The 16,562-nt window shown below is 39.4% G+C and overlaps 1 protein-coding gene across 19 annotated transcripts in view; it reads right to left on the bottom strand.

The window, feature by feature from the left end:
* Positions 1-16,562, bottom strand: part of INPP4A (inositol polyphosphate-4-phosphatase type I A) — a 131,462-nt gene that overhangs the window by 23,190 nt on the left and 91,710 nt on the right. For 6 of the 19 annotated variants that reach the window (XM_040584775.1, XM_040584776.1, XM_040584773.1 and 3 more), the window contains 7 exons: positions 16,241-16,345; positions 15,319-15,427; positions 13,625-13,642; positions 10,868-11,051; positions 9,279-9,497; positions 7,851-8,127; positions 4,252-4,284 (listed from right to left, as the gene is read on the bottom strand). In XM_040584775.1, coding sequence (XP_040440709.1) covers positions 4,252-4,284; positions 7,851-8,127; positions 9,279-9,497; positions 10,868-11,051; positions 13,625-13,642; positions 15,319-15,427; positions 16,241-16,345 — 945 coding nt within the window. The remainder of the gene's footprint in view (positions 1-4,251; positions 4,285-7,850; positions 8,128-9,278; positions 9,498-10,867; positions 11,052-13,624; positions 13,643-15,318; positions 15,428-16,240; positions 16,346-16,562) is intronic. The other 13 variants (XM_040584785.1, XM_040584787.1, XM_040584789.1 and 10 more) reach the window with 7 other exon arrangements.

Raw genomic sequence — 16,562 nt, 5'->3', positions numbered from 1 at the left:
TATACACACAAGTGTATGTGACTGCGTGTGCATGTTCAAACACACCCTTTCACAGTGCATACATGGACAGACAGTATGGAGTCCACCATATAACAGAAATAGAGAACATCTGCTTAGCCATTTCTGTCAATGAGATTTCTCCCAAATATCTTGCCTTTGAATCTTTTGTGGACTCACTGGTATATAATTCAACCACCTTGCCATCTTATTGATCCTTGTTGTACCTCAGTGAGGTAAGACAATGCCTATCTCCCATTTGAAGCATAGAAATAATAAGGCAGAGAGGTGAAAAATTTATGTAGGTACTCTTTAAGTGTCCTCTGTTTGCTGAGTGACTTTGAAGGCTTAGAGCTAGCTAGCAAGAAACACAAAGTATAGTGATTTAGACAGGAGTTAGCCAGATCCTTGGAAGTAGTTTGGAGCTTGACTTTCACTGAAATACACGAGATATGTCCCAGAGGGACTCTGTTCAAGGTCCTATACAGGAAGCGCAGAAATGAAACTGGGTTGCCAAAGTTCTACTTTAGTACCTCAAACATCATGCCATTCCTTCTCCCTAGAAGATTGCTCTGCTTTAAAATGCTCCACAAGCTCAGCTTCTTTTCCTTCCTTCATCTTTCATCTTAATCAACCACCAATTAAAAAAAACCCATTCCCATAACTGTATGAAAAATTTTTCAGATGCAGAGAGAACAGATTTTGGTATAGCAATATAAAATGAAAATACAGTAATGCCTTGGTTTTGCCCTCCTTAATACAAGGTTGAAACAGAAGAACACTTCACTTCTTAAAGGGAAGGACAATGTGTTTTAATTTTAAAAAGCACTGGAGCTCACAAACAGAACGCACACACAACCCCCAGCCTAGTTGGCTATAGGAACAAGGCAACGTACAGATCAGAACCTGCATGAATGGGGCACTTCAAGCCCCTGAAAGGAAGTTGTTTGGGATCTTGACTCAAAGGCAGGGCTACAAACTAGTGGTAATAAATGTTTCTTTGATAACGGGCCAAAGAAGGGAACTTTGGAAGTCTGCTGACAGAAACATAACTGACAAGATTAACAGAACTATCCTTTTTGCTTTTGTTCTATGTGGTAGATAGATAACCTAATAAACTACATAAAGGGGAAGTTCTTTGGCTCTGTTCCATTGGCATAAAAAAAAAAGCAGGAAACATCAAAAGAACAGCCAAGGTATTACAGCATGGCTTTTATATTCTATTAAGTATTTTCTCTCAAAATAAATCAGATGCCATAACATGGTCCTGTGAAAAGCTTAAAAGGCTTAAAACGCAAAACACAGATGATACTAACAGTATCTCTCTTACCCCATTTAAGAGCTTTTCCATAAACAAATGAGAATGAAAGAAAGAACTGAAAAGATCTGCCAGCACATCATCATCATCTCATTGCCTGGATATAAATACTTATATATAGTTATTAAATCAGTGGAGATATAGAACTTTAGTGTATCTGGCAGCACTTCATTTGAAAGATATGTTTAGCTGGGGTAATCACAAAGTAGACTGGTGGTATACCAGCTCGCCTGAAGATAAAGCAATTGTTAGATGCTTTTTTCCTCCCAACATTCACAAGTAATGCAGTGGCTCATCCAGGGTAATGAGCAAAAATATGCTGTGCTGTGTCTTCTCTTGGTTTAACATTTTGGCCATGAAAAAACAAACTCTTGTCAGCCTGCAAAATTATAAATGCTTTTTGCTACCTACTTCACAGAGGTGTCACCTACATTCTTTTCATTTTTTTAGTCAATGGTAGTTGCTATTAACCGTGAACAAGAATAAAAGGAATTGCACTCCCAGGCTCAAATCGGTTTGATTACCCTAACATTACACTGGCAGCATTTAAATAAATGTGAAAGGTCTCTAAATGTTCAATTTTCACCTGGATTTTCCTGTTCTTCTGTCTTCCCCTCACTAATTTTCCTAACAGAACTTTGTTACTGAAAGTATATTTTCTATCAAATGGCACCTTCAAACACCATGAGGCACCAATTTTAATATGAAAACTACTTTGAGCTCTGCTGTTATGTTCTACGAGATGATCAGAACATTTTAAACCTATTATAGACTCCACTGGGCACATCCACAGGTAGGATGATTTGGTTTAGGGCCTGAAACAATGGAGATGCAACAAGTTGTTACAGATTTACAACAGCCAGAGACCTAGTCCAAGCTAGCTGTTGGTATGTCTGGGACACAAATCCTGCTTTTTAATCAGAGGCTTCTAGTTCATGTTAAAAGTTATTCCATTTGAAAACCGGCATTGTTCAAATCAGCAGGATGCCAGTCATTTGTTCGGGTGCTTTATATTGTACATCAAGAGGCAAATCCTGCAGTCTCCACTCAGACAGCTGCAACTGAAATCTGGGTCATAAATAAGGGGCAGACTAGGCCCTGTAAGTCTTTGATATTCTTCTTATGACTGCTGCTGACCAAAGTCACACTTTAATGCAGGGGTCCTCAAACTATGGCCCGTGGGCCGGCCCCCGGTATTTACAGAACACCCCCCTTACAGAACACCCCCCGCCAGGGGTTGGGGGGGAGAAACCAAGCAGCCACAGATGACTGCCTGCCACTGCATCCGCGCGCCGGCCCCCGTTTAAAAAGTTTGAGGACCCCTGCTTTAATGTACACTTTGAAATGTGGCATTTTGAAAGGTGGAGGCAGGGAAGAGGGTCAGAGGGAGGAAGGGAGGGAAGGAGGGTTGGATGGAGAGGCGGAGGAAGGGAGGGATGCTGGGAAGGCCTATGAGTTCACGGAGTGGACCTTCTCTGACTATGCACTATTACTATTTTATAAAAGAAATAATGTCTTTTTAAGAGAACCTAATACATAAAGCCTGTATAAATCAAGGATGTAGTGTCAGGTGGTAAAGGTTTTTGCTTTCCCCCCTAAGAGTCTCTCTTCTCCACACCAATAAAAATATTATTATTATAACTGTCCTCCAGACCTTGAAAATATGTTTTTAGTTTTTTTGTGTTAAAAAAAAAAACACGCTAGCATCCATAAATCAAAGTACTGGGCACCTGCAGTTGCCCTTGGTTTAATTTAGGGTTGCAAAGACTCACGATCTCTGAAAAAGATATTTATTTATTAAAGTGGTAGCTGCTTTTCACCATTTATCAGGTACCCTGATCCAGTAAAAGCACACAGTCATGTCACATTTGGTTTCAGAGGGAAGCAAGCACCGAGTGCTTCACTACACTGCACCTTCAGCCACTTAAGTTTAAGATGCAGTCTGGAGTATATCTAGGTACCCAGCTGGGGTGACTTGATTGCTTTTAATTACTCCCATCGTATAAATAAATAAATAACATTCATTTATGCACCATTCATATTTTGCAAAAACTGAAGTGATGTTTCAAAAATTAAAAACCTGTGGAGTCTTTCACTGATTAATAACATTTCCTCAGTGATAGAAGGAAACAGGGCGGACAGCTGAGAAGAATGTTAATATACTTTGTGAAGAGGAAAATCATACCTGCACTGGGGCTATATTTCCGATTGGTTTCACTAAACCCAGGAGCCCATGCTGTAACAGTTCAAAGACTGAACCTTCATTGAACTCAGGTTAAACTGTTCTCAGATGGGAGAAATTATAGCCATCTAGCTGGGAGAGAGTGCTATTACACAGGCATATTATTCAGACCTCGTAAATGCAACAGAAGTGTGCTGAAGGTCAAGAACAGAGGAAAGAAGACAAACAGTGGGATGAATCCCCTTAGATTCTGTATTCTGAAACATCAGACTTGCAGCACCCAACACTGCTTGGTGTGTTGGTGTGTAGCCACAACAGAGATTTTTCATCATCCTTGTTGATTGCTCCATGTTCTGCTTATGACCCCATTCAGAAAGGCCAGCTCAACAGCACATATGAAATGGCATGTCTGAAATGTCCAAAATGTCAGGCTCCCATAGACTTCAATGACATTTGGAACAGGCCTTAAATCATTGTCACCTATGACAGTCTGCTAAAACACATCAACTGGAGAAACCAAAGAGACCATGAACAAGTGCTCTCCCATACCTGGGTATGAGGAGTTACCAGATACCTCCTCGCACTATTATTTAGGAAATAATAACTTCTCGATATGCTTAGGTAACTCACGTGATATTGCAGAGCACGACCATTTCAAAATGGTCAATCTTTACAGCGAGGCACTTGTTCAGTTGTCAATTACAAACAAACCCCTGCGATTTTCAGAAGAAGCAGAAGCCATGAATGCACATACCTGGGGCAGATTCTTCCGGAGCAGGGCTGCAATCTGCACAGAAATGGAGGGGCAACATGCATGATTAGGGAGCAGCAACACAGTCTAAATATAAGCAACTCAAATGCTCAATGCCAGGGTTCTCAAACACCTCCACTGAGTGAAGAGGAGCTCAGCAGAGATACTCCTTTGCCTGCAGGCACCGAGGGCAGGGGCTGTCTCCTCCATTCCACTCTTTCTGATCAGAGGAACACCTGGATGAGGACTTGGAGGAAACCAGTACCTGCTAGCTCCAGGGCTCTCTGTGGATTACTAGCAAGTGCGCTGTCAATTCCCAGTGATCCACAGGGCACAATTTGAGAACCACTGGTTTAGTGCAATTATAGAATAAGCTGGCAGTAAAGGCTGCTAAACAGAACAGCAAAAGACTAGCAGTAAGTTCAATGCACTTAACAGAAAATTACATTAAGGCACCCACAACACTAAGAGTAATAAAGAAAGAGTACTCTGCTATCTTAGACAAATTTCTGTTATAAAATTTCTGAGATAGTTAACACAAGCATTAGATTGCATATTAAGGGCTGAAACCTCACCAGTGAAGCCTGTGAGTGTCCCACACTAACTTCAGTGGGAGGAACAAGCTGTCAGATGAAAATACACTACAGTGCAATGCAAACAGTAAAAAAAAAATATATAAACTCTGTTAGAGCATGTCTTGCATTAATGAAAACTAGTTCATTAAGCTAACAGGATTTAAACTTCTGTTGTTTATATCCAGGTTCACTAGTCAATGCATTATGAATTTGAAAATAACAACAAGAAATATAAAATTCAATTGTATGCATTAAAACAATCAGCTAAGCTAGACAATCCAAGATAAAAAAACTCTCTGTGAATTAAAACTCATCACATTCATTAAAGAAGCTATATGCCCCCATGTAATTTTAGTAATGAATACCTAAGCCTGTAACAAAAATAAATTTTAAAATAATTTCTTAAATCTCCCTTCTACTGTTTCAGGCAGTATCTTCTTTCACAAACATTCACTTCTGAAGAGATCCTCTAAAGTCCTTCAATAATATTCTACTGTCTCTCTTTTGCCAATTCTGGAAACAATTACTTTCAAAACAATTTCTAGCTGCTCTCTGCTCAGTGTCATTTACTCAAAACTCAGAATTACTAACAGAAAAAGTGTTAGCTCTTTGAATACATGACAAGGAAAAGCTTTAAAATGCTGTGATTCTGAACTTAGAGAAAGGATCTTCTGTGTCAATTATTCCCATGATCACTTGTGAAAAATGACAGTGAAAGGGAATTCATAGAATCATAACATAGTACGGGATGGAAGGCACCTTTAGAAGTCATCTACTCCAACCCCCCTGCAATAAGCAGGGACATCTTCAACTAGACCAGGTTGCTCAGAGCCCCATCCAGCCTGACCTTGAATGTTTCCAGGGATGGGAGATCTACCACCTCCCTGGGCAACCTGCTCCAGTGTTTCACCACACTCATTGTAAAAACTTTCCTCCTTACATCTAGTCAAAACCTACCCTCTTTCTGTTTAAAACCATTTAACAGGCCAAGGTCTGTGTGGAGTCGAAGAAAGTAACTCAATGGGAAAATTCCCACTGAATTCAGTAAGACCAGGTTTTTTCACAGTATTGAACCTGTCCCTCCGTCAAAAACATGGGCCATTACTTAGGAACTACATCTGATGCTGATGTGATCAAAGTATTCAGCTTGCCCTGGCTTATAAGAAATTTCCCACGTGTAATTAAAATTGCTCTTTACAACCTATAAACAGTGTTTGCACCAGATACCTGAGAAACAGGATTTCCTCTCCAGGATTTTTTAAGTTAAATTCACCCAACATTGGTTGACAGTCAGACTTCAGATCTAGTCATTGCACTTAAGCAGCACTGGGAAATGAGGATGGGGCCAGGCTCTTTTCAGCGGTGCCCAGCAAAAGGACAAGCAGCACTGGGCACAAACTGCAACACAGCAGGCTCCATCTGAATATGAGGAAAAGTATCTTGTATTTGAGGGTGAGAGCACTGGAGCAGGCTACCCAGAGAGGTTGTGCAGTCTCCTTCTCTGGAGATACTCAAAACCCACCTGGATGCAACTCTGTGCAACCTGCTCCAGGTGAACCTACTTTAGCAGCCGTTTGAACTAGATGATCTTCAGAGGTCCCTTCCAACCCTGACCATTCTGTGATTCTGATTCTATGACTATTCCAAGATGCTTTCAGCATCAAACTGTCTTGGGAAAAACTTCTGATATCACCCACCACAGATTTTTTCTGTTCTTTTTAATATTAAAAATCCACAATTTTACTCATTTTAATCATGTAGGTGCATTGAAGTTTACTGGTAAAATTTTCATGTAAACACATATAAAACTTTATCTAAACTATCTAGCAAATAAAAACATTAAAAGGTATCAAACTGGTAGAAGAAATGTAGTCAAAGATTAAGAGAGAACACATTCTCAAACAAGGACCAACTCTCTTATTCCTTTATAATACACAAAATGTCGGTCTAACTTACAAAAACGTGGCCATTTAAGATACTAAGCAAACCATAAGGAACATGTACAAAGCTACACAAAAATGTATTAACATTTAACTTTTATCTTGCTTCCTTTTGCTAAGGTACTGCCTTCCACTGCAACATTAACAATGGGATGGATGTGAAGTCACAGACACACATAAAGGACAAAGGGCCACCAAATGATAAGACAGAACAGGAAGAAGGAAATGAAAACACAGATCAGTCTTTCTAGAATTTAGCTTAGCATACCTGCTCTATTAAGTGGCCAAATAATAGTGACCACATGTAAAGAATGTGAGAATAAGTCAAATAAGTATATATGTAAATGAAGTAATTCTGAAATTTAATGCACAACTGCAAAACTGTCAACCTAAACTGATAAGGATAACTTTCATTCACATGCTCATGGCATTATGTTGGATTCAATTCAGCATCCACATTACCTCAGATTTTGATAGGATTATTCTGCTCAGAGGTTGCACTGCCAGTTCCTACCTTCCCACCACAAGAAGGCTAGCTGTGTGCCTCAGCGCCACAGCTTTTGACAATTTGGTTTAAAACTTGCTTTAAACTCCAGTAGGTTCATCCAAGTTCAGGTCAATCTAATGGGACCGCCTGTCTGCTCTCCTATGCTTTGGCAGCCCAGCTGGGACCATTAGTGTTGCAGTAGTGCCTGCACTTCTCTCATGTTTTATTTCTCTTTTATACAGGCTCACTGTAATAAGCTTTGATTGCTGCAAAGAAGCTGAAGCCAACAGAAAAGCTACCAGAGGTGGTGTCTGACATATGCTAACCCAAACACCTGTTTTACCAGCTTAAAACACCCAGCGTCAAAACTAAATGCCACTGTTATCAATGGATTTGGCAATGATTTCAGTGGGATCAGGATTTCAAATTAAGTAATGAGCTTAGCAGCTCCCAGCATGCCACCAGCCCTTTCTGCCTGACAATCAGTGTTTAACACCACCGCTGAACTAAAAACACATGGAAGGATGTAACGGAGGCTTAGGAATGATGCCAGCACACAGGAAGGGAGCAGCAATGAGAAGCAGTGTCTGGCATACGCACTTGTCTTTCTGAGAGAATGGCATGCACAGGATGGTGTGGATGAAGGTGGTGGTGAGGATGATGAAGATGGTGGTGAGGATGGTGAGGTCTCATTTAAATCTTCTGGATTTATCCAGTAGGCACGAGTGTCCCGATTACCTTTCTTACTAGTACAGCTGACGTCACACTGGAAAACATCTTCACAGCTGTCACTTTGCAAGCGCTCCTTCTGGAGAAGTTTGTCCACTCTCTGTATAATACACTCCAGACTTTTGTCAACATTCAACCAAACTTTCTCCTTAAAAGAAAACATTTATTTCTCAATTTAAAAAGTGACATTGGGTAACAAATCCCTTGGCAATATGCTTCCTCCTGTGTTTCTAGTCACAATTCCTCTGTAAAGTTTCCTTTAGGCTATGTGGTTCTATTGGTGCACACACAAATTCTGGATATATAAACAATGTATCCCAGCATATCAACAATATGTAGCAGCACGACTTGCATGGTAAATTGCAAAACTATATTCTAAGCAAATTTGCTGAACAATTTTAAGTGCCCCTTCCTGCAATACTATTCCAATTTCCAGTTGGCACTATTGTTTATTCTTGAAACTCATGTTAGACATAATAATTGCATACAATCACATGTATTGTTTCCTATATAACTCAGTGAATTACAGATAAAATCACTGCATTGTGTTACTATCTAAATAACTGAATTGGCTTTATTCAGATCTCATTACTGTGAGTCTTGACTGTAAGTCAAAGTACGCCAAAACAATCAAAATTAGCAAGGACTCACTTCCAAGATGAATCGGATCTCATTGCAAAATTGGTATTTCACAATATTAATAATTATTTTAATTAATGTCAACTAATTTTGAGATTTAATTAACTTCTGTTTATATTACACAATGACAGAATTTACACAGCCCAATTCTCATTTCAGTTGGCAGTGTGGTAAGGAAAATCATTTAAATACTTTGTGTAAACAGTTTTAAAATGCTGTTCATAAACAAAACAGAGATGAACTGCAAGTTCTAAAGATTTAGATGAGAATAAAAACCAGAAAGGCTGAATTGCATAGCTAACACACACAAAATATGCTTTATTTTGAGAAGTCTAAAAGCTCTTTGCAGTGCGGTCAGTTTTTTTACTTTAAAAGATATTTACTTTCCCTTGGAACCAACTTCAGATAAGTCATGCACCTACTGTCATGATTTCCGCTGTTTAGGAGACCTCAAAATATTTATTGAGGCCTGTTTGTATCCCTGTGCCAAGGAGCAACCGAGCATAGAATAGAGGAAACATCTTTGGTAGTTGACCAATAACTCCAAAATACTCATCCTATGCATATCCTGAGCTTATAAACAGAACTGATAAACAAAAGAACACAGCAAACAAAAACTACAAAGAAGAAAATATTCATCACTCCATTATGCAAACATACCCATTCCTCTTCATGCCAATCCACCTGCAGAGAAGATCGGCTATTTCTTCCTGTCCATCTGGCCACAAGTGTATCTTGATCATTCCTCAGCATCACTTGCTCCCCTTCTCCAGAGGTTGGAGATGCTTTTGAAGCTATGTAGTCTGGCCTTGCAGCATTCAGTCCATGTATTGAATTTGCCAACAGCTTGCAGTCACAGACTGTGACAAGTTGCCGGGTCTAAAAAGCAATAACCCCCCCCCCATGTTTTAACAGCTTTTTATTATTCTGTGCACAATTTATACTATATTCTTTTGCAGAAAGAAAAAAGAAGTAGTCATATTCTGTAAAAGAAACTAACCATTGCTTAGAAGTCTCTAAGGTGCCTTTTAAAATAATGTTATGAATGGCCTTACAAAGCAATACAGGATACCAAAGTACAAATGGCACATTTCTGAAGTCTGTACTACTATGTTAGCCTTGCAATTGTTGAAAATTTCACTAATAATTCTGCATTTTACCTTTATTTGCACTTCACTCTCCCACTGAACAAAAGCTTAGAACAATGTGAAGACATTTTTATACTTCACACAACAGCTGCCACACCAGAAACCATGCTTAACATCCACCATCCTCTGAAATCGTAACAAGACTTAAAAGGAGGGCTGAAGATACAACCCACTAATCAAAGCAACTTGTTCCCTGTCTTATTTAGTGATGTTGTACTAAATGATTTCTGTAAGTTATGTGAATATGAAAAGTATCTGGCCTGTGTGTCTATTAAAAAAAAGAAAATAACAAACAAGCCCTTACTATGTTATATATACACGTCATCCAGCTGTAGAAAATCCCACAGATCAGTTATATATACTCTACTCATTTACAATGAATATTAAAATAAACAAGACATTTATATGGGGTCACATTATTTTTTGCACTCTACAAAGTTGTATGCATATCTTCTCCACGGGGACAATGTATGGCAAGCTGGTTGGCCATTACTGCCATTTACAACCTTCAGATCTGCTTCAGGGACAGAAAAGGTCAGTAAAACTGTATTTGTTTCTTTGTCCCTGTAAATAAGACTGCGTTCAGCTGTGGGTGCAGTCTCATTCCTGTTATCACCCATAGAGAAATAACTGATTCATATCACTATAATTCAAGCAAAGGCTGTGTCACTATTATTCCTTACTTCACCAGCAGAAAAATACATTACTGTTTCATTAACTTTTGCCTAGTGGCTGCTGCTTGACAGATGACTCAGAAGAACATTAAAAAAACCACAGGTAGTTATGGAGAAAAAGTTGTAAAAGAAAGTGGAGAATGCATATTTCTGGAATATGATGAATGAATAGAGGGAACCAGAAGACATTGCTCTCCACTGCACTCAAGAGCAGGTGAAGGGAAGAGTGTGAGAAGTAGGAGACAACCTAAATAAAAAGCAGCAAATTTTAAAGGCCAGTCTGATTTTGCTTTTTCTTTAAGACTGTACATGTTACAATACACTACTGAACAAGGTAAAATAAATGTTTCAAAAAAACTACTAAAGATGGAGAGAGAGAAAAAAATCCCACACTGTACTTCTGTGTGGAAACGTATTATTCTCTTACCTTGTCTGCTAGGATGGCAAGTGTTCTTTCAAGGCCATTAGCTGATCTATCCTTGGCAGCTCTTGAGAGCCTTTCTGCATAGTAACTGACTTGTGTTTTCAGGGTGTTGATTTGTGCAATAATTTCCTTTGCTCTAACAATGTCCTGTGGGATGTATATTATAGACTGGGAACTTGTGGAAGTGCTGAAAAAGAAAGACTGGTTTTAGGGGGCAAACTGATCTAGAGGTACAGACGTAACAGTGGCATGCTGGGGAATTAATGGCACACAACAAGATTTTACCTAAGCTAGCAGTCAACACTGAAAGGCCAGTGGGCAATTGCACAGCAGGAACATGATCCTAGAGCCTTCTCTGCCTTTAGCCGAAAGCATTCGGTTGCAGATTTGCCCTTATGCCAAAGAGCTGTGGGCAGAGCTTGTATACCAGAGGGACACTTTTGCTGAGGAGAATGTGGGTGATTTTACCATCCAATACAGAAACACTGTTTTCAGAGACAGCCTACCCCACTCTCCCTCTCCTTACAACACAGACACTTCACTGAGGTCAGGTTTACAACCCTGTTTTACCACATAGCTACTAGCTCCACGAAAAGAAAATTTGCACTCCTAATACAGAAATGTCACTCAGATCCATAATGCAAACACTGTGGTATTAACAAAGAATCCTCCTGCTCACACATCCTTTCCTCTATTGTGGGCCTGATTCAAGTGACACCAGCAAAAACAATGTTATGATATATAAAACCCAAAGTGTATCTCCAAGCTAATCCATGGACTCTGTCCTTGGTGTAGCTTTTGTTAGCACACGCTTACTAGACTGAACCAGGGACAGGATACACCTGTCCCTATTATAAACTCAGCTGTAACAATATAAAGCAATACCAAATTTGGCCTTTTCCAAGCAGTAAGTGAAATAATGAAATATATATACCAATGAAACATCTTTATATTGTGATACTGCAGCTCCTTTAAGACTGCTTACTTGGCAGTGGAGTAGAACAGTTTATGTCCTCTAAGCTTAGATGTTTACAGCAGTTGCTTCTCCAGTCCAAGACAGATGCCTGGACTCCTGTAACTGCTGGGGAGAGAGCAGCACTTCTGAAGGGGGACTTAATCCTATCTGAAAAGCTGTTCATAAAAGCTGCCTTTTAGCTTAGAAAATTACTTTAAGCTGAAGTTGTGCTCTTAGTTAACTATTTGGAACGAATCCACTACTACCTCGTTTGCCAGGCAATTTGCTGTTTTCTTCCTCCCAGTAGTAAAGCTATGCAAAGACCAGGCCTTTACATCAGCTCCAGCTGTGACAAGTGTGATGTCCATTCATAATGTGGCATCAAGCATGAGGTGACACCAATTCTGTATCATCTTATTTTTTTTTTCCCAGTCATGAATGGCTTCAGCATAGGAACAGCACAGAAATATCTACTGTTTACACCAATCTCAGCACTGTTCAATGGGAACAGCTACACTGAGAGACTACACAGAGAGGAGTTTCTTTTCCAGTCAGTTACCTCAGATCACAACATCCAAGGAGTGTGAATTCCTCTGCTACCCCTAGAGCAATGCTGTTAATTTCTGCAGCGTATCTGTGAGGTAAGACAGGAGGGTTGAGTGGGGCATGCTTTAAAATCATTGCCACAAATAACGATTCTTGTCTCTTAACCAACATTAAGGCAAGTCCCAGTGTCTGTCTGAGCTCCCTTACAAGAGAAGATGAGGGATTTGTTTTCAAAGGATATAATGCAGAAGTGATTCTTGAAAGAGTTTCCTTATCTGTGTCCCTCTGGTCACCCACCCGTGTGGAGCAGAGAACAACCACTCCCCACTACTGCTACACCATACAGCAAATTAATCTCAGCTTTTAGGACTTTCCCTGTACATGATTTGTGCTCTCTATTGACTGGTGATGTTAGTGACAATTCCTCTGAGCAATTTCTTTCCACGACAGTGTGGTTAACATGCATAAAGACATATTTGGCAGGAACGGCCATGCAGCATATTGAGATCTGATTTAGAATTATTACATTTTTAATCACAAACATTTGCTGGGATGATCAGGGGGAAAATTTATGGTGTAAAGTTCACATATACTTTCCAACCTGCAATTGCTTTTTCAAATGAACAGCTCTCATTGTACTATATCAGCAAACCGTAACACAGCCTTAAACTCTCAGTGAATTAAGGTTCAACCTTTAATATGAGTAATTCAGAGCAGAACTTCCGCACTGCTGAACCATTAAGTAATGTTCCCTTTTCATAGCACTGAACACTACAACATGGAGAAAAATAAACAAAAGTTAACTGAAAAATTTTAAATGAAGACATGGGTTACAAAAATATAAACCATGCCCAATCTATCACCATAAGGATTTAAAAATACATCGTTATCTTAATTATCTTCCATCTCTGGCAGAAAGTTTCTTTCTCCAGACAGTTTTCTCTCAAAATAACACAGAAAAAGATGTAAAATTCTTGTGTTATGAACTTCAGCTTTCTAACTTATGATCCGAGAGCTCAAGGCAACTAGCTGTTCATTACAAACAAACATTGCAGATGAAATAACATTCATTCACACATCATGTTCTACAAAGCAGCTACAATTACTTAGGGCACAATTAGGGATGCCACGACGCATGACATTAAAAAGCCCTGCACACTTTAAAACACACCAGATCTTTGCCAAAGAAAAGGAGGAAAATAAAACAACCCAAAGAACAGAAACCCTCTCTACAGAACTATCAGAAACAGAAAACTCACCAACACTCCTCATAACTGCTAAAAAAACAAAAAAACCAAAATAAAATTAGCAGATTGTTAGCAAATACCAAAAGCAGAAAAGAAAACAAAGGATGTTTGGGGAAATAACTGATCGGAGTCATTTTTTCAACAAGGCAGGTACATAATGATTAAACTTGTAAGCAAAAACCCACAGATTGCCAGATGCCCATGTGTTGTTCTGGGGAAATGTGGATGCACCAAGCACAGTTTTACCAATGAAAGGAGGAAGAACTGAATGATACTCTGTAACACTGAAACTGAGGCGATGGATCTCAGTTCTACTATACTGGTTTTTATGATAACATAGAAACACTTAAAGGAAAGTTATTCTTCCAAATGTTGAACCTGCAGTTTTTATGGACCCAGAAGGAACAGTTCTGTAAAGCTTTGAAGAAAAGTACCGGACAGAGATTAAGCTTTCTTGTCAGCTTAATTATTGGCAGGTGGGGGGAGCTGGGAAAAGATGACACAGGAACTTAAGATATTTCAGGAGTGAGGCCCACTTCAGTAGCTAAGCTGATAGAAGGAGATTATTTCAGAAAGCAATACTGGTATTAAAAGAACAGGAAGGGCAAGCCTAGCATACCAGTGTTTCCAGGTTTACAGTTTCCTCTAGTCCCATTCTTGTGCAGTCTGTAAGTCAGGAATAATTACACTAGGCATACTTTTGTACCAATCTTTTCATCAGTACACATCTGATGTTGATGCTGGTATTCACTTGTCCACTGACAAAATTAATTCTGCAGTTGGCAGAGCATTGCTCCCGCGTCACTCCCTCCTCCCATCAGCTACAAATCCTACAAAACCTTTCTTTGGAAGTGCATTATTGAGGTCTCCTTTTCCTTGGCTACAATGACTCCTTGTCCTGCTGCTCTCATTGTCCTTAAATTCTCCATACTGCAGCAGAAGTAACGCAAACCCAGACAACATCATCTCTTCCTTGGAAGCTGGAGTCAGTACCATGCAGGTCTCTCCTTTTAGCATATGTGACCTTCCCAATTTCTGCCCCTTCCTCTAGTACATACGGTTGCACTTCCAGAGAGGTCACTAGACGGTCCTTGACAGGACTGTGGAGGTCAAGCAGCCTGCCTGCACAGCAGAGTGAGGCCGGATTCAGAAGCCTGATCTGTGCATTAACTTGTAGGTAGTGCAGAAGAGCCTCCAGCAACAGTCCCAGAACTAAACCAAATTTGTCAACAAGGAATTTGCCTATCAAGCACAGCTGTTGTGTACTTACGAGAGTTCAGCAATAGGACCCCAAAGCTATGAGAGAGGTGAAAGTCTCCCAAAAATAATGGGTTGAAAGCATGACGCAGTGCAGCTGAGAAGGTTCTACAGACGAATTTTCTAATCCACAGTTAGGCAGAACATAAACTCAACACCCAAAATACCTAAACTAAATGAATGAACAAGTATTCAGGAAAACTAAAGATTTCACTGAAAAGACTATTAGAAAGGACCCATCAGTAAGCACATGAGATATGGTAATATACAGGAGAAACTTTTTTTTCCCTTTCATTCTTTGGAAAAAAGCATGGAATAGTCTTCACATTGTATAGTAGAACTACTGAATGAAGTGCAACAAAAACATAGAATGGAGTGATTGTCCAAATCATCGAGCATAGACCAGGAGGAAAAGGCACAAAAACAGCTGACACAACATTTCTACTTACTGTTTCTTTGCCTCTTCAAATTTATGCAGCTTTTTCCGCAAGCCACCCGATTTAAAGCCTTGACAATGAGCTGCTGGTGCTCCTATGGTGACTATGTCGTAGTTCTGATCTGGGATGGACAAAAAGGACTTACAAATGAAAGCCTGTCATCTTTAATGTGGACAAACAATCGTGAAAATTCAAAAACAACTCAAAGTAATTTTTGTAAAACTCTGTGCCAGTGTTTTGAAGGTCATAGAAAACAATTTGTTTAGAGGTCTGGGAACTCCATCAAATACTTTTGTGGTGAAAGATCCATACTTGAATGCACGTTCTCTGTTTCTTAATCTGGAAGACTGACAGTGAAAAAGAAGCCTTGAACACTGGTCTTTATGTAAAACCTGTCATTACAGGAATCCCTCACATGGATACATGGGATGAGTGTGCGTCCATGGTTAGTGGGAATTACTATTAAAAGAAGGGAAAACCTAGGTTATTTATGAAGAAACAAGCCTGATGTGAACAAACTGTTGTGATTTTGCATAACCACACATGATGGTTCCAGAGAAAAACCACACAAACTTAGCAACAAACAATGGTCAGAACCTTTGCTATTCTGCTACAATTCAAAATGACTGAAAGGGATACAGCAGCTTAATCCAATGTATTTCCTAATACAAGGGCTGACTTGTGTCACCTAGGGTACGATGAAGTCCAGAACTTAGTTTTGCCACCTGCAGACTAGCAATAATTACACTTACACCTCTTCTTTTGTAAACAGATTTAGAATCTGAGGATAGAAGGTGCTACAAAAATGCTAAGTAGCACTAGTACTACAGAGCAGTAGTTTGTAAAAACTTGGCTATATGGTTGAGGATGGAAATCAAAAAATGGAGGCAAAGGTAACAAAATAAGGTGAAGAAAGAGAGAAAGAAACAAATACCTGATCCTCCATCATCCTGGACTCTCATTCTCTGTATATGTAAATTCGTAGGAACAAATTCCAATTTTTTATCAGCTTTCAAGCTACTGGCTTTAAATGAAGGACCTGAGAAATGCAGGAGAAAAGCAAGCATAAAAACCCTCTGCTTCTGCTTATGCTAAAACATTCAAGGGACTTCATTCATCAATTGCTATGTGCTGAAAGTAAAGCAGAGAAAAGAAGAAGATATATCTTTCTGTTACTGTTTGTAATTGTTCTCTACTGTCAGGGTAAAATAAGAGCATGAATAAAGCAAACATTGCCAGATCATTAGCAAGCTCAC

This window comes from Falco naumanni, chromosome 2 (assembly GCF_017639655.2).
Source record: "Falco naumanni isolate bFalNau1 chromosome 2, bFalNau1.pat, whole genome shotgun sequence".
NCBI classification, from domain to species: Eukaryota; Metazoa; Chordata; class Aves; order Falconiformes; family Falconidae; genus Falco; species Falco naumanni.
The sequence above is the reverse complement of the archived record's forward strand: the minus strand, read 5'-3'. Positions and strand labels throughout refer to the sequence as shown.